General features: G+C 41.0%; 1 protein-coding gene across 3 annotated transcripts in view; it reads right to left on the minus strand.

The window, feature by feature from the left end:
• The window catches only part of NSF (N-ethylmaleimide sensitive factor, vesicle fusing ATPase), an 83,825-nt gene that overhangs the window by 48,945 nt on the left and 16,590 nt on the right, over positions 1 to 18,290 (minus strand). For all 3 annotated transcript variants that reach the window (XM_049800174.1, XM_049800175.1, XM_049800173.1), the window contains exons 3-8: positions 14,639 to 14,738; positions 11,883 to 11,922; positions 7,888 to 8,054; positions 6,581 to 6,688; positions 5,861 to 5,936; positions 577 to 732 (exon numbers count right to left, since the gene is read on the minus strand). In XM_049800174.1, the coding sequence (XP_049656131.1) occupies positions 577 to 732; positions 5,861 to 5,936; positions 6,581 to 6,688; positions 7,888 to 8,054; positions 11,883 to 11,922; positions 14,639 to 14,738 (647 nt within the window). The remainder of the gene's footprint in view (positions 1 to 576; positions 733 to 5,860; positions 5,937 to 6,580; positions 6,689 to 7,887; positions 8,055 to 11,882; positions 11,923 to 14,638; positions 14,739 to 18,290) is intronic.

An 18,290-nucleotide genomic window follows, 5' to 3' on the forward strand; every position in this document is an offset into this window, starting at 1 on the left:
ACAAACTCCAAGACCTGCCACGGCCTGTACATCCTCCACAGCATTTCAAATCTGACCAAGCATAGATCACACAGGATACTGTATTTATTGGGCTAACCTGTGAGAAGGACATAGATTTATAGTGCAACTGCCAGCACAACAGATATTTAATATATAAGGCAGGATCATCAAGACAGAATTTCCTTTGACCTATACAGACAGCCCATTGCCATAAGTCAGGAATAGGAGCATTCAGTCTCACTGCTATGAATAAATGAAGCATTCAAAAGAATAGGGAGCATTTTGGTTCCAAGAGAGAAGTATTCAGCTAAACCACGTATCTCATTCGTTCAGACATTTCACGTATAGTGTAGAGTATTTGCACTGTTTCTGCGTTTCCCCTTCTCTAGCCAAGTAACAAGAGTATGAAATACATTCGGGAACAACAGGGGAAGAAAAGGCTTTGTTAGTCTATTAGATCCCTAAGCAACCACCATGTTATAGCATCATAAGATTGTTAGTTGATACCCAGTCTTTACAAACTAGAAACAGGCCTGCATCCTGTACCCCAGCCATACTTCTCTGGATTATACTCACCCATTTGCTCCACAATTTCAGGTGGAAAAACTCGAGAAGCAAAAGCTCGCCGGAAAATATCTGAGAATTCTTTGTCAAGGCCCCCAATGCCCATTTTCTCAAAATTCCAGTCTGGGTTGATGATTGACTGGCGGTTCTCCTTGGTCTTTGATTTACCTGTAAAAAAAAAAAAGAAATCATTTCAAACATGTAGCACAGCAGAATTAAAACAAACAGAAGTACAAATACCAGAACAGTTCTACCAGGTCAGACCCATGTCCAGCTAACTCGATGTTCCATTTCAAACGTTAGACAGGAGGATGCACTATGACAAGGATGCCAAGAGTAGTATACCAGAGACTCAGCTTACTTAGTAAACTATTTCCCCAACCTTTCCAACCGTCCAGTTCAGGTATTTCTTGAGCCAGGTGTTGCTCCTATGTATTTAAGAATCCACAGTAGATTTCTCTGCCACAAGTTCACGGAGGTCCCCTTGGACCCATGTGAACTTAGTACCCAGAGTGCCCTACAGCATCTAGCTCACCATGTCTGCTACTGGCTGCACAAACAAACACCTCATTTCACATGTCTGCGCCAGCTCCTACCAGCTTCATTTCATGTCCCTCAAATCTTATACCTGAAGAGTCAGTAAACCCACTCGGTACCCACTCTCTTTCAGGCTACCTGGGATGATAATAGGTTTGTCCTGTATCCTCCTCAGTCGTGCCTTTTCCAGGCAGAGCTGTCCTCACTTGTTCTTCCTTCCTTATGCAGCAGCTGCTCCACACTTGAGCACCCTTGCTCTCCTCTCAGTCTTCTCTATTTTACTACATCCTTTGACAGACAGGCAGTGGTTTGTTTATATCTTAAATACAGGTACAAAGTTATGCTCCGCTTTGTTCATATTCCTTTATTAATAATGTGTAATAATTCTTAACAACAGGGCTCAGGCTGCTACTGAGCATGGGTCCAGCATTTCTTTGAAACTATCATACCTGGGACCTTGGCCCAAAACAGCAGTCATTTTTGACTGAAGTTAGGAGCATTTTTCCTCCCACGCATCACTTTACATTTATTTATAGTGAATTTCCTCTGCCATTTTATTTCTTAGTCACTGAGCTCCCTAAGAGCAAGCTTGTCACCTCATTACTCAGTCTTTTTTCCCATTTATTCAATAATTACAATGAAAAGCAAAGGCCCCAGTAGAGATTCATGCTGAACTCTACTGGAACTGGCTATTTACTTCTACGCTTTCATCACTCACCTACTCATTCAAGGACCTTCTCTCTTACAGATCTCTGGTTAGATGCTTTTTAAAGAAACACTGATAAAGAATTTTGCTGGAAGACCTCTGGAAAACAAGCAGACTATGTCAGCCCTTATGCTTGTGCTTTTTGATTCCCATAATGAACTCCGGTGGGGTCATGAAGTAGGACTGCCCTTACAGAAGACAGGCTGACCCCTCCCAGTGTTATCATCTTTATATAGATATCCACTAATTTAATTCTTTATTACAGTTTCTGTTGATTTCTTCTGTACAGATTTCAGGTTCAAAGATCTGTAGCTCTCCAGACCTTCTCTAAAATCCTTTTAAAAACAGACAGCACATTCGCCATCTTGCAGTCCTCAGATACCAGGACAATTTTAAGCAAGGTTACACAAAAGAATTATGAGGTCAGCTAGATCCTTTACAGCTCAGAAGAATAAAAGCCAGTCTTGGCAAACCACTACCGTTCATTTTGTCTGTTTGTTCCATGACCTCTTCTAGAGCTACTTCAAGTTCAGCCAGATCCCCTAAGCACAGGTTTTTATAGTCTCCATGCAACAGTGTAACTGCCCTCCTTTCCCTTTTGCTGACAAACCACATGTGTTTCAGTCTTACAGAGCTCCTTACTCCCTTTTCAGAGAAGTTTTAAAGTACTCAGGGCATTTAGGAAGTAGACAAGAAGCACAAATGCTCCTATAAGTATACTACTGAGATGCTGTCAAATCCATGTAGTCTTACCTTAAGTTTATTCAAGGGAATTTATAAACAAGCATTGACACTCTTATCAGTTAGATTGATGCTTCCAAATGGCTTTCGGCATCATCACTTTGCTTGGCTACCAGAAAAACCAACAGTAATATAAAAATCCAGAGACAAAGCAAAGACTCTGAAGATTATCCTTAACTCACACGGAAATTGGATGTCTTGTATTTTCTTAGACTTACACAGTGCTTTACGGTATCAGCCCTGAGGACCATTATCTGCCCTAAAAAGCCAGTCATGGCAAACTACAACTGGCATTGCTACATCAGCTTTTTGCTGATTTGTTCCATAACCTCTTCTAGGGATACTTCAAGGCAAGCCAGACAACAAGCTAGCATCTAGAAGTCCAGTAAGTACACTAAACAAAAGTTCTGTGTTAGCTGAATTAGACTGCTATTAATCTTGGTCTAAACACACCTGGAATCAATATTTCAATTCCAAGTGCAGCAAAACAAGAACATGCTTTTAACTAACACATTAGGGACAACATGGTAGTATGTATAACATATAGTACTAATACACAGTACCATGGAAGGCACAGTATGCATTTGACTTGGTGATTACTGTGTATTTATTATCTCATTGCTCCAGTACAGTTTTTAGATCAGACCACTCACCCAGGGATGTTCCTCTTCCTGTAGAGCTTAGCCTACACCCCCCCCTTCTGGCTGCATCTGATCACAATAAAATTCTTGCAGATTTAATTAAAATATCATCCACTGGTTTTATAAAACCTAATTTTATGCTAAGTATAAGAAATAGAATTTACTTTTTTAAGTGATTACAATTCTTTTCTGTTGAAAAAAATATAAAGGCCCTTTATTGAAGGCAGTGCTCAGTGATGCTTACTTTACCTCTGTCTCCTCAGAATTTAATTATTCAAAACTTTACAATTCTCCAGAGAATAACAAAGCACATTAGGTAGCTCTGCCTCAGATCAATGAGGAGCTTAAATAAAGTACCAATCTGACAGAAGTAAACTGAGGCATAAACAACTCTTTTGTCTTGTCTACAGACAATGAAATTGAATCACTGTGAAGGATTCCTATTTCCAATCAATCAGCTCTCCCACAGGACCACTCTTCACACCTATACACACTAGGAAGAAGATCACAGGTCATTATATGGATATTAACCAAGTAAAATATCACTGCTTGCTCTGATGCAATAAATTGGATTATGTTAATACACACCTCAAGCTGTCCTATCAAAACACAGTAAAACTAAATGGGCTGTAATCATGTAATCACAGGTATGAACTAATTTCCCATGCAAATTTCATTCAGTGCTCTTAAAACTTGTATCATTGTTAACATGCTTAATTACAGTCATCTACAATTCAGCTTACGGACCTCTGATGGGGTTTTTTTCAGTACAGATGACTGGCTGTGCTTTCAGATAAAACCAGCCACATAAGATGCAACATATGTGATTACACAACAGCCTCACGTCTCCCCATTTTCTGGAGCGACTGTAGCACATGAAGCAGACAACTGCAGAACATGGAGTCACAGCTTCACATTTGAGGGAAGATGGCAATTCAGGGCACCATCAAAACCCAGCCTCTGCCACAGGCTCCTGCAATGCTGATTGAGTTGAATTCTACTTTCCTAAGTGGCTACTACGCTCAGATGTTTTATTTCTGTAATAAATACTCAAAGTACTGAGCATTCACAGTCAAGCAGAGCTGTGATTTGAAGCCTACTGCAAAAATAATAAGTATTAAAACTCAACTGAGTATTCAACTGAGTGCTCATCTGAGCTGGCCAGGTTCACTGAACCCCCACTCACAGCAGCCTCCACCTGCCACTTCTCATCTGTGGAAGAGCAGCAGCAAAAGGAGAAGTTTTCTTAGCTCACGGACTCCAGGAAGAGGAAACAAAATAGGAAAGGAAAATGAGAAAAAAGAAAAACAAGAGTGTCTGTTCAAGTACAGGACTTGAATCACACCCAGAAAAGAACGCCTAGAGCCATATTACCAGCAAGGAAGGTATTTGCAACTGTAGGCTTGCCAAGTGTCATCCACTTCGTACAACTGATAAGAAAAGGAAAGGAACAGCCAGACTAACAGAGTGTGTATCTGTTCTGCAGGACAGCTACCATAGTCCCAGGGCACACACAAAGCAAACTGCAGGGAAGGGGCCCTCACTGCCCACTTTGTGGTCCAGGTCCCCATCATTCAAGCTGGTGGCTCTATGGGAACACACCAGATTCCTCCCTAGCTCTCCACCAGTTTCCTTCTAAATGGATATGTGGAGGACACATCAATTATTCCCTGATTTCTTTGCTAGTAAAGTCTGAAATTGTACATAACGATTTGTTTTGTTGAGGTTTTAGAAACTGCCTCTTTAAAAAAAGTTCACAGCTTTGTTAATAATCTTGCTGTGTAAACAATTAAAATAAACAAACAAAATGAACCCACTGCTGTGTTTTGCAGCTGTCATCAGTTTCTGAAGAGCAGGACTTTCAGAAGTCAGGAAAACTGAAGTGGTCCTCAGAAGCTGTCCTCTCTCCTTGAAGAATAGATTTCATTAGAAAAGGGATTTTCAGAAGTTTTGCACTCACTTTGAAATTTTGGCCACACATTCAAAAAAGTTCGCAATTTCCTACTTCCCTGCTGTTTTAATTAAATTCAATTAAAGTGGTGTTGGCTTGTTAGTGTCCCTGAAAATATCATTTTCTGATGTTTAAAGACTTAAAATATTTCAACTAGTTGCTGACTTCTGCTGAAGCTACTGTTCCACATTGCCTTTCTAATCTAGGCCTAGGAGTGCAGGTTAACTTCTCTACTCATCTGACTAGATTTACTATTGTCAGAATCTCTGAAAGTCACACTCACTTTTTCTCCTCCTAGCTCTGTGTCTGTATATTTTAGATACACCGTGGTGGTAAGCATGGTATAGAGACCCACAGAACTGCTCTAGTACGTTGGTCACTTGTGGAGCTTCATATTGGGAGTACAGTGACTTTTATAAGGCCCTTGTTTAGAGGCAGCAAAGTCTGATGGAGAGATGGTGTCTTCTCAGTGCAGTGGTTTTCAAGAGTCCTGAGCATCTACAAACTGCTTTCTAAAGGGTGTGACAGGTTCCTAAGGGATCAAATCCAGTCATCTGGAGTTTAAACAGATACCTGGGAGACATTTTGAGATGCAGTTTTCAATGGGTTATGTCAACCGATGTAACCAGAAAAACAAACTTTGAGGCTTTCAAGTCTCTGAAGCCTGAAGAGCAGCAAACGTCAAGCATTATTTATCTCTTTGGATACAATAACACTTACCGATCAGATTGAGAGAGGAATTCTCAGCTTTTTCAAAGGCAACTTGACTGTTTCCAAGAATTAAACCAACCTCAATCTGCAAAAGGGAGGGAAACAAATAATTACATTAAACTATTAGGCTCAACTTTAGATTGCTCCTTAGGTATCTCTGAGCACATCACAGAATGCAAAAAAGAGCAGCAAAAGCTCTACAACAAAAGTAATTGGGAAGAATGTGAAATACCAACACCTCCTCTAAAACTAATATCATTGAATGCACAAGCTCATCAGGTATAGTAAATTGGTTTTTTAAAGTTATTTGTTTAGTTCAAAACCAATTACTTTATTTCAGCAAGATCTAGCAAGTAAAGAAGAAAATAAAATTATGTCCTTTCTACAGAAGGTAAAATCAAAACTGGACTTATCTAGAAGACAAAAAGGCTCAAGAGAGGATGTTTCCATGAATTAGTATCTAAAGACCAGAATATATTCCTTGTATCTTCCCCAGCTCTGCACTTGAGTGGGTGCAACTCTAAGCTCTCACCTGCACAAGCTTAGGAGACTGCATTAAACTGAAAACAATTCTCCTTATCCTCTCTGAGGCAAAAGACGCAGCCAGATGAAACAAATGTTCAACTTCTCCAAATGCAAGTAACCTAAATTCATCCTTACAGCAAGATCTGATCAATATTTGAATCTCTGCAATCCCTAAGGAATGAACATGAATTCCTGCAAACCTACCTTCTGCTTTTTGCTTGCTCCAGACTCTCCTTTGAGAATGCTGGGGTCCATAGCTTCCATGTCCTTTACCAACAGGCCAAAAAGTTTGTCATTAAAGCTGAACACAAGCTGTGGAAAGAAAAAACAGAAGGGGATTTTAACTCATTAAAAAGCTAAAAAGGATTTTGATAAGGCTACTAAGATTTGAAGAGAAAGGGGCCTGAAGACTAAGTTTACCACCCAACAAATCCCACGTAGTTTCTACCCTGTAAAGGGCTGGTGTACTGAACATGTCCTTTTCATGTCCCATACTTAAGAGTAACAGAGCAAAAGTTGCAGAACATGAAGTCAATTGGAAAAACTCAAAGAAAAATTCTCCTTCCAAGAAAAGCTTCCCTTCCCCCACCTTTTCTCCCTGGCTAAATGTTCTATATCATTCCTTGACATTTTCCTCTCACTTTAAATATTGGTGCTAGGTAAGCAGAACAATTTAGCTCAAATCTTTTTGATCTTTTGCATTTCAGTTTGACAAGGATACCTAAAAAATAGTGCTGGGGTAATGACAGACAGAATGAATATTACAAGAAGTAAGGTCCATCCCACAGAAAAGCACGCTGTCTCTGCACTATTCCATTCCTCCAAGATTACATTTGCCACTGATCTGAGATTCAGACCCTGCAAGTTGTAAACTACTATGAGAGACAGACCTTGACCTGTCCTGAGAATATGGCAAACCAGAGGCTATCACAGATGTTCACAGGGGCAGAAGCCCACCTGCTTCAGAGCTGAGAAGGCTCAGTTGTAGGAACATCAGTTTTCAGAAATCCCTAAGTAAAATGCTTCATACCTATTTTACTACTGGAGTCCATAGAGTAGCAATAAATGTTACAATAAAATACACTGCGTTTGAAAGCTGCTACTGAGAATTAATTAAAACAGGTGTTCATTTTGATCTTATATAGAAGGAAGACAAAAGCGACTTCTCAAAAGACTCAAGGAGCTGCTTATATCCAACCAGGCCACAACGGAGAGAGAAGGCAGCTCTCTCAAGCCTTGGGATTCTCCTCACAATGAAAGACAGATTTCTTTAGATAAGGAAAAGGCAGACTTTAAACCACTCTGCTCATGCTCTTAGTGAAAGTCACAATGGTTCAACTTTGCATAAAGAAACCATTCACACAATGAACAATTTCTGCCTATTAGCTGTCCTTTGCAGCACAGAGTCAGTATGTGGGCATTCTTCAGTATCGTACATCACTGTAGTACAAAAGCATGCGCATGTTACTTAAGAACATTTTGGCCTTAAAAAACCAAAACAAAATCCACACCTGCTGGCCTACTGAGAAGGCTTGGCTGTTGAACTGCTGGATGAATTCAGCAGCCATCTTGTCTGTGTCGTAGGGGTTGGAGTCAATGTTCTTCTTCTGCAGAAAATCTATCTCAATTGTCATTGTACCAATACACTGCTTAGCCTTGTCGAAAGTATATAAGGAAACTGTTAAAAAAAAAAAAACGAAACAGCACATTTCAGAACAGCAAGATCCCTCTGCAATATATTAAGCATACTGTGAGTTTGGCAATACACATTCTTCCATTCAGAATCAGTACTTAATAAAATTGAATATATTATTTCTGATAGAGACCCTTATTTCTCTTACATCCACGTTCTACTACAAGATTAAAAATACAGCAAATGTATCTCCACTGAAAATACCTCCATTTCTTTAAAAACACTAATAGTCTCCTTTAAAACAGCTCAAACACCATACAAGCGTTGGGGGATGAGGACAATCAAAGCAGATCCACACATGCTCTAGTACCACGATAGCTCTATCTATATCTACGGTTTGGAGGGCATGTCTTCAGAAAGCCCAAAAGCAAGCAATAAGAGTAGTCTTGCCCAGAAAAGCAATACAAGAGGTCATAACTGGTTTTCTCTAACAACAAACTAGCTCTTTTCCAGATTAGGTAGCAGAAAGTTAGATTACCTGCGAATTCAAGTGCAGTAATATAATCTATCAGGCTTCTACAGCCCAGAATGAAGCATCAACTGCCCTTCATCTCTGACACAGAGGAAATAGCCGCTACCCCAGAGGTGCACTTGGGCCTATCCTAACATGCCCCAGGTTACCTTCAGCAATGCAGAATCAATTGAACAGCCTTGAAACAGGGCAGAAAGCAAAGTGGCATGGAAGGTACTTCACAGTCACTGCCAACTGCACCTAATCCACACAGGTCTCAAGTTACATTGCGTCAAAAACAAGAGGCCACTTAGGGCTGTTACTGCTGGAAGGAAGAGGATAGAAAGTAAAGAGGAGCATGGTCCACAACTTCAGGGATACTGTCTCAGCACAATTGATCAGAAGGACAGGATCTCACAAAGCAGGCAGTCCTAATAATTCACAGACTGGACTGCAGCAAAGGACAGAAGCAGATGTCTCTCCAGAAGACTGAGGAACATTATAGGTTTGCTTTGAATCCAGAGAAGAAAGTCTCATCTGATACAGAAGTCAGAACTAAGGGTAAAGCAATAGCAGGTGAATAAGAGAAATGTGCTTCACACATAACTTACTATTTCCTATCAAGCCTCTTGGCAGTAGAATGGTTCCAGAATAAACCTGCAGATCCTGGGAAGATGTGACAACAAAACAAGCATCCAGCATGCTATGATACACGATTAATTCAATTTAAGAGAATAAAGAGAGCCTGTCTCTTCCTTCAGTTGTTACGAGAAGACACACAGGTCATCACAGCATGCACTTTTAACATCCTTCCTGGTATAAGAATAGGCCACTAGAAATAAGCTGTCAAAGAAAGATCTTCCAGGAAATAGGGATAAAGATGAAACACCAAACCACTTCCTGAACTGAGGTATATCTATTATGTCAACTAGTTCTCTCAAAAAGAGCTATAGCAGCAGGGTTATCGCATAAGCCATAGCTTATGAAGGAGAGACTTTGGTCCTGCAACGGGACAACATGAGTTGTTCTTACCTTGCAGGTCACTTCAGGGCAGTTAATTCCTTTTACTTGCCTAATCCCAGGGCTTTGTCAAACAAAAGCTTCCCAAAAGAATATCAGTCCCTGGATCGGGTCACATCACAGAACTGAGGTGTCAACCGAATATGAGTAATCCTTACATCAAGGACTGAATGCTGGGGGTGTCTAGTACAGAGATGAACAGTAATGCACCACTGGGGATGCACTTCAGTAAGCAATATACAGCACCAGCTTCAAAAGCCTGTAACATCCTAGAAACAGAGAGGCAGGCTGAGAAGGTAGCAGCGACCTCCCGGTGCTGAGAATGCAGCTGAGGCAGCCAGCCCCTGACTCCAAATGTGCATCTCCAAACGTAACACAGGAGCTGATGAAACTGAACTGCACTCAAGGCAAGACAACCGCATCCACTCAAGGCACCCAACCTCTCCACAAAGGCAAACTTAGAAGATTCACTCACCTGGAAAACCTTTACCATATCAATAGGGGCTCAACAGGACTCAGCTTCATTATACCACTGAGCAGTGGACTGAATTTAAAACTAGCATTTAAAACAGTTTTCACATTACTAGGTGAACAACACAAAAAGAGAGCCCTAGTAAATCACTAGTTTTATGAATACTTCTCCCTACCTGTAGAATAGCTTTACAAATCCTTTAGACTCAGCAGGCAGTCATATGACATTTAGTCACTCTGCATAAAATTATGGCATTATTTTTCTTAATACATGTTCCCATATAGTTGGTAAGTTTATAGCAAGGTCTAGTACAAGTACAATCACAAATCTGCTCTAACAGCTAATCACACTGAATATCAGTGTTTCTTTCCCCAAATAACTTTAATAATAATAAGCATTTATCTGTAAGCCAGCTGGCACATATTACTGATCAGCAACCAAACAAGCGTGAGAAACAAATCAATTTATGGGTCTCCCCCCGTCATTTTAGGTTATTCTTTAGTTTAAAAAACAAAACAAAACAAAATCAGCTAGCAAAAAGAACTGGCTTCCACGCAAGATCTGTGAGGTGTCTAGTTGTGTAGAGAGGCAAACTGACCCACTCTAGCTTGTCACTACAAAAAGACATGCACAAAGACATCAGACTTCACACTCAAGTACTGATCCATGCCCAGGAACTTGCTGAGACCAAAGGAGCTCGGAAAACAAACAGCTACGGAGTGAGCTCCCCTAACAGTACCTTGCATCCACAGCTGCACCACTTCTCAGTATAGGTCCTCCTCACTTTTTGACACAAGATGCAGTCAGTCATGAGCTCTGCCCGCAATCCTCAAATGAGAGGAGAATTCCTTGGAATCACCTTAAACACCTCAAACGGCAAAACAGTGGCCTAACGAACAGTTTGCTACACCTCAATGACCATGAGCCAGCCAATCATTAGAGCAGGCTTCATCACAGAAACCTTGTCAAAGAAAAGGATAAGATGGCTGCCCCCAGGAGCATACAGGTCATTCCTGATGGTCAAAAGGACATGATCCATTACCCTGATCTGCTGCTGCAAAGAACATGGAGACCTTCCTATTACAAGCTGCTGCCAGGAGTTTGGTCAGTACTCCAGAAGCTACAGACAGATTAAACAGCAGCACCTATTACTGACAGTGATGCCAATTGTTCATAAATTAGAGGTAACAGTGACAGACAGCACGAATAAATGAAAAATAGAGCATGCAAGCTGAGATGCAAATCAGTCTTCTCTTTGAACACTGGGAAAAGCTTGTCAGGCTCAGTTAAGACTTGAAATTGGAATACAAATCTGCAACTTGCACAAACTCAAGATGGCATCCCTTTCCCTTCATCATACTGCAGAATATTCTAGTCAGTTATTGGTGAAAACATCAGTGCTGCTCCCAAAGCTCATCACTCCAGCTACCCAGAGCACACTGCTGGCTTTTGGCAACTCTTAACACTAGAACTTCCCCATTCTCAATACTCAAATTTAGATGCCAAGAATATCCTCAATGACAATAGCTGTTTTCTGTTTGCTGATAAGCGATTTCCAAAGCCACAAGAACAGACTATCCAGGACACGTTTAATGTTCACATCTGCATGTGGACACTGATGTCCCATATGGAGCTATGCTGATATACTAGTAGTCGTCTTAACAGTCAAAATAGTCCTCCAGGTTTTGAAAATGTTAAGAGACAGAAAGCCTGCAGATACGAGAGCAACTCCCGTTCACTAATAAGGGCCTCATATTACCTGGGGAAGGCTGAAGGACTGGAGATTTTCCAGTTTAGTTTCACTTCAGTATGGAAACATGCAATTTAGCTTTCAATAAACACGTCACGATCATGCTGCTGACTGACTTACCATCTATCTCTTGTCCGATGGAAAGGCCAGCCCATTTTCTCTGCAAAAACAAGACAAAAACTTCAGAAAGCCTGTCCTTCAGTAGAACAAATGCCCACACAAAGTCAGCATCCACACTCAGAAAAGCAGGCTCCCCATGAGAACCTTGAGAAGCAGCAAAAAAGGGCAGAATGGGTTTTTACAAAGACCCCCAAATTAACAGGAAACAAGTCAAAAACATGGAATCTTTTCCATTAGTAATTCTATTTTCTGACCTCAGGAGGTTGTTCTATCCAACCTTCTTCATGTTATTGGTCACCCCACCATCTGGGAGGCAGAAGTTATCATACTGGATAGGGCTTTTCATCATTCTGCTCATTTTCTACCACAGCTTAGGTGCTGATCACACAACAGGTAGTGCAAGAGGCAAGAAACATGCTCCATGATCATTTTGAAAACTTATATGTACTAGTTGCAGAAAATCATTGTCATGTGCTTTAAGGGATAATATTACCTAAACCAAAACTTGTTCAGAGAACTAGTAAGAATGAAACTGTTCAAATCCTTTAGGTCCTTTCAAATTCCTTTAAAAGGTTTGTGCAGCATAGAACTGCATGAGAAGTGGGAAATGGTTCAAAAATTATGTGACATGAAAATCCGTGACCTTTACTATGCCAACAATTCTGGCTTGATAATTGCAAAAATGGTATTTTTCCAATGGCTCTTGTGTTACAGATTGGATAGCGTGTATTCACAGTCCATCAGGCTATGCAGTATTCACAGACTCTCAAATATCTAAACCTTAGAAAGGCATGAATCACAAAAATATATAAGTATCATTACAGAAGGCTCTGGTAAGATCGCATTTGAAATGTTGTCCTTTACCATCATTTATGTTTGGCTTTTTATCTGCAAGGAACAAGACTGGGTGAAGGAATAAAATGACCTTTTTTAAAAAATGAAAATTTCCCCCTATACACCCCCTCCAGTATGTTCATGGTTCAAGCTTGAGGAAGGAATTCCCTTGGCATAACAGAGATCGACCTGTTAGAAATCAAAGACCTGAGCAGGAAGTCTTACATGTATTCCAAAGAATACTGGTATTCCAAAGAAGGTGAAAAAAAATTATGTTTCCATATTTAATCTCATGCTTCACAGCTTCCACTGTTTACCTACAAGGCCAGGAATAGTTTTCCCGCTCCCTTTGACACTCCAATTCATCAGCAAAAGATATCCTAAACTCACCTTCATCTGAAGAACCAGACACTGGTGACCACAAGGGCAAGAATGGTAGGCAGGCACACCGGTACTCCTGCAAACACTGGGCTTTGCTTAAACCCTCCAGGTTAAGCCTATGAAGCCTATCACCAAATTTCAGGACAAAAAAGCAAGCTGTCCAGGTTCTGCTAGAAAGATTAGTTAGGATCTTCTCCGTCGCAAGAGATATAGCTCAACTCCTATGTTCATTTGGGTGTTTTTCTGCTAGGAAGCTTGTCATCACTGCACGGCTCTTCATCTTTTGGGCTCTGCAGTATACAAGATTTTTCAGAGCTTTTGATCTTTAAGCCTGAGTTAAGATTATTACAGAGTAAATGTGGTCAACAACTTTATGTGCATAATGAATGCACAACAAATAGACTTTCTTGGAGGTCTTAAGAGTTTGTGTCCACTACATGACCATGCATGAATACATAAGGTAAATGCATATTTTGTGCAACACTAGTTGCAATTACCCAAGATTTCAGAAAACACTGGAAATTAAAACCCAGCATCAGGAATACTCAAATAAAACATTCATATACCAGTAGCTGTAACACTTACTACCATAGTCACTTTTTAGAGGTAGGTAACCTACCTCATTCCATAGCAGAAGAGCTCTCCTGGCTCTACAACAACTACTGGGATCTACCATGAATGCATCTACTTTAACCCTGTGATACAAATATCTTCTACTGATAACTGCTTTTCAGTTTGGGCATCACAAAACATAGCTAGACATATGGTTAACATAACATCCTCTTCACCCGCTCATCCGGACAAATCTGAATTTGAACATGTCAAAAAGCAAAAAGTCTTTTGGGGGCCTATGCCAAGACATCTGTTGAGGAAAAAAAGTCTTACGTTTGCAACATAGAGACTCAGCTTCTAGTCCAATTACTAGCAGGAAAATACAAAAGCATTAAATCAGTGACCATGATTGTTGTAGTTTTACATTATGTGACTTCCTGTGTAAGGCTATTAAAGGCTACAAGATTCATTTTTCTATTTAGAAGTTAATTATATTAATTATTTATTCTAAGTATCATTTAACATGTGATAACTTAATTAAGAAAGAGAAGACAAGTTAAATCTATTTTATGTATTTCATTGCACTTTTCATCTAGTCAATAAAAATCTCCAGGAGGTCTTTAAAAGAGCAAAACAGCAAAGAAAACCCTTTAAAGTCAAGGGAAATCAGGGAACAATAAAAATTCACAAGGAATAGCAGACATTGCTTTTCTTTTTGAAATAGTTTGTTTCTGCTGGGTTTTAAGAGGTTAAATTACACATTTTCTAGTATCTTTATCCCACCATGTGCTAAAAATAGATCAAAATAATATAAGCAAGTTTGCTTCAGTTATAGTAAAAGTCTCCTTGAACTTCTGCTGTCAGAAATCAAATTTGCAGCATACATTTACACAGATGTCTCCCTCCAATTAGAAGTTAACCTTCAATCCTGACCTCAAAAGTGATTTTGCTTATTCTATAGCAAAACAGCAAGTCAAACCATATAGTACCTGGGGCAGGCTGAACGCAATGCTGCCAGGAACAACTGAGGAATGCGTTCTCAACGTGAAAATGTATTTGTGGTTGGGAGAAGTCTTCACAACAACATGTCTAGAAGAGAGAAAAGTATTTTACTTTGGTATATACTGAGCAGGATTTTGCCTTGCTCCCAGTGCTGTGTAAAAAAACAAGCCAGTTTATATCTCGTCCTATAAAGGGAAAAACAAAAGCTTTAGGCCTACACTATGATGCAGGCACACATCAGGCTTTCACAGGAGTCCATCATCTTCAGTGATACAACATGATCTCAAAGCCCAACTGCAAGGCATTGTACTAATAATTACTATTTACATTCCACCACCAGTAGCCCTTTACTTCAGGAATTGCACTATACAAGTGTGAGAACACCAAACTATAACCACAAAGACCAAGGCTGCTATATCTAAAAATCAACACTGGTTTCACATCTCGAGCATCTAACACCAAAACATCAATATTTTGCCCCAATACAAGCAGTATCCCCCAGCTGTGATTTCAACAAGAAATAGATGCAAAGCCTACACAAAGATCTTAGTATATTGTTTAGAAATTTGATCGCAGAAAAAAATGGAAGGAATTTCTGTACAAAAAGTAAAATCACATAAGCACTGAGGCTGCTCCTCCTGTTTGCTAGTGACCAACAGATCTTGAACTCAGACAGCATTTGAAGACCAGAAACACTGTTATAAAAACAGAACAATACAGTCGGGAGCAGACACAGCAGCAGCAATTGCATGTGCCTGTCTATCACTCTCAGAAGACAAGCTGTCGGGAACAAAGATACTCAGAAGCTGCTTATAGTTATCCTCAGACTATGCCTGATAGCTCTCATCATGTGATAGGCAGACTTCTTTTTGGCATACGAAAGCAAAACAAGAGGAAGGTGGGATTTGTATGCACTGGTGGCAGGGGTGATAGTGGAACCAGGTTTTACCTCATCTTCTTCTTCACAGCTGCCTGTACTTTAACTAACCATAGGGTATATGAGGCCACGAACTCATGTGATGTTCCCCTTTCACCAACTCTCCTACCCACAGTCAGAAACTAAGGGCTAGATGAACTATGCTAACAGCCAAGGCCCACGCTCCTGGCCATCCTCCCTCCCTGGCAGTGAATGTATTACATGCACATATGCTCTGTATATCTTCATTTGCATATGCACAGCGAATCCAGCACCATCCAAAAGCCGATCTGCTGTATACGTATACATTGGCTACATTGTGTATGCTTAACAGCTTCAGCCACATGGTAGGAAGGAACATATGGCCCTTTGAGACTAGAGGAAATGTGTGGCCTGCATAGCCCAAAACACTAGACATCACTAGCTTTAGCCCAAACACACAGGGAAGCTTGGAAAACCTTTCCATGAACTGCCAGCACTTGATGGCATAGCAGGGTAAGAACACATTTTAAGCATACCACACAGTGATACATACCTCCTCTGTCAGGTGGGCCAGTGATTTGACTCTTCACTGGTTCTGGCCCTAAATCATACGTTAGCTGCCTAAAACCCCAGCTGTTAAGGACATGCACCCTTCCTTTTCCATCTCCTCCTGCCCTAAGCGTAAATCCAGAAACCTGTTATAGGTGGTATGGCTCCTTATTAATCTTACAGTGGGATAGTAAGAGATTTACTGGTGCTTCATGCTGATCAGGGCAGGTTTCTGAGGACTGGGAGAAAGCATATGTCACTTCTGTCTTCAAGAAGGGCAAGAAGGAGGATCCAAGGAACTACACACTGGTCAGCCTCACCTTAGTCCCTAGGAAAGGGATGGAGCAACTAATCCTGAAAGCCAAAAATATTAAGGGACAAGAAAGTGACTGGGAATAGTCAGCATGGATTTAGAAAGGAAAATCAGGCCTGACCAATACTATAGTTTTCTACGATGAAATGGCAAGCTCTGAGGATGGAGAGCGAGCTGCGGATATTGTTTATCTCAATATTAGTAATGTTTTCTACGTGGCCTTGCACAACAATCCTTACAGACAAACTGATGAAATATAGACAAGGTAAGCAGGCAGTGTGGTGTATTGAAAACTGCCTGAACCACTGGCCTCACAGGGTTGTATCAGCAGCATGAAGTCCAGCTCCAGTGTGCTGATTTTGGCTGGGATAGTTATTTTTCTTCACAGTAGCTAGCATGGGGCTCTGTTTTGGATTTGTGCTGGCAATAGTGCTGATAATACAGAGAGGTTTTTTTGTTATTGCTGAGCAGTGCTTACACAGAGTCAAGGGCTTTTCTGCTCCTCACCCCACCCCACCAGCAGGTAGGCTGGGCATGCACAAGAAGGGACACAGCTGGGACAGCTGATCCCAACTGACCCAAGGGATCTTCCATACCATATGATATCATGCTCAGCATATGAAGATGGGGGAAGAGGAAGGAAGGGGAGGACATTCAGAGTGATGGCGTTTGTCTTCCCAAGTAACTGTTACACATGATGGAGCCCTGCTTTCCCGGGGATGGCTGAATACCTGGAAAGTGGGGACTGAATTCCTTGGTTTGCTTTGCTTGTGCACACGGCTTTTGCTTTATCTATTAAATTGTCTTTATCTCAACTGACCAGTTTTCTCACTTTTACTCTTCTGATTCTCTCCTCCATCCCACCACGGGGGAGCGAGCAAACGGCTGTGTGGGGCTTAGTTGCTGGCTGGGGTTAAACCATGACATTCAGGCAGTTCAGTAGTGGTGTACCTACTACAGGTGTCCATCTGGGGCCAAAACTATTTAAACTCTTCATTAATGACCAGGATGATGGGACAGAGTGCACCCTCAGCCAGTCTGCAGATGACACACCTGCTGATTGTGCTGCCATTCAGAGGGACTTTGACACAGTGGAGATACGGGCTGACACAAATCCCATCAAGTTCAACAAAGGAAAATGCAAAATCCTCCACTTGGGGAGGAATAATCCCATGCACCAGTACAGGCTGGGGGACAACTGGCTGCAAAGTGGCTTTGCAGAAGACGACCTGGGATCCTGGCCGACGAGTTGAACATGAGCCAGCAGCATGCCCTTGCAGCAAAGATGGCCAAAAACATCTCTGGCTGTGTTAGGAAGAGCGTCGCCATCAGGTCAGGGAGATGATCCTTCCCAGACTGAATGCTGCTCCAAGGACTGTTTAATTTTAAATTAAGTAGTAGATAAAATAGAGAAGCTTTCCAGGAAGCCAGGACTGAAATCAGGAGGTTTCCAGCACAGAGTGCATCAGCCTGAGTAATTCAAATTAATATCAATACACAACCAACTGGAAAGCAAGGTAATACATTGCAGAGTGCTAGACAAACATGCCCGTAGGCAAAACACAAGTTCCAGCCATGCTACTGGAATACCACACCGAGAAATACACTTGATGACAAGTAACACCCTACTAGAAGCAGCTCATCAGACAGTAAAAGACCCAAGATTAAAGCTTCTTAAGACTGAGATGGATACTTCACAGTGCACTGTTTGGCTTGAAACACAAGTGACTTTAACATGGATAGATTCAGCATCTCTGCAGGAAGAAAAACTCCACCACTGTTGGGTTTCACTTCAAAAAAGCTAAATGCAAAAAAATGAGGATACCTAGTAAAAATACTGTGGGGTTGGGGGGGTATCCACAAAGATTTGATACAAATT

This window comes from Accipiter gentilis, chromosome 5 (genome assembly GCF_929443795.1).
Source record: "Accipiter gentilis chromosome 5, bAccGen1.1, whole genome shotgun sequence".
Taxonomy (NCBI): Eukaryota; Metazoa; Chordata; class Aves; order Accipitriformes; family Accipitridae; genus Astur; species Astur gentilis.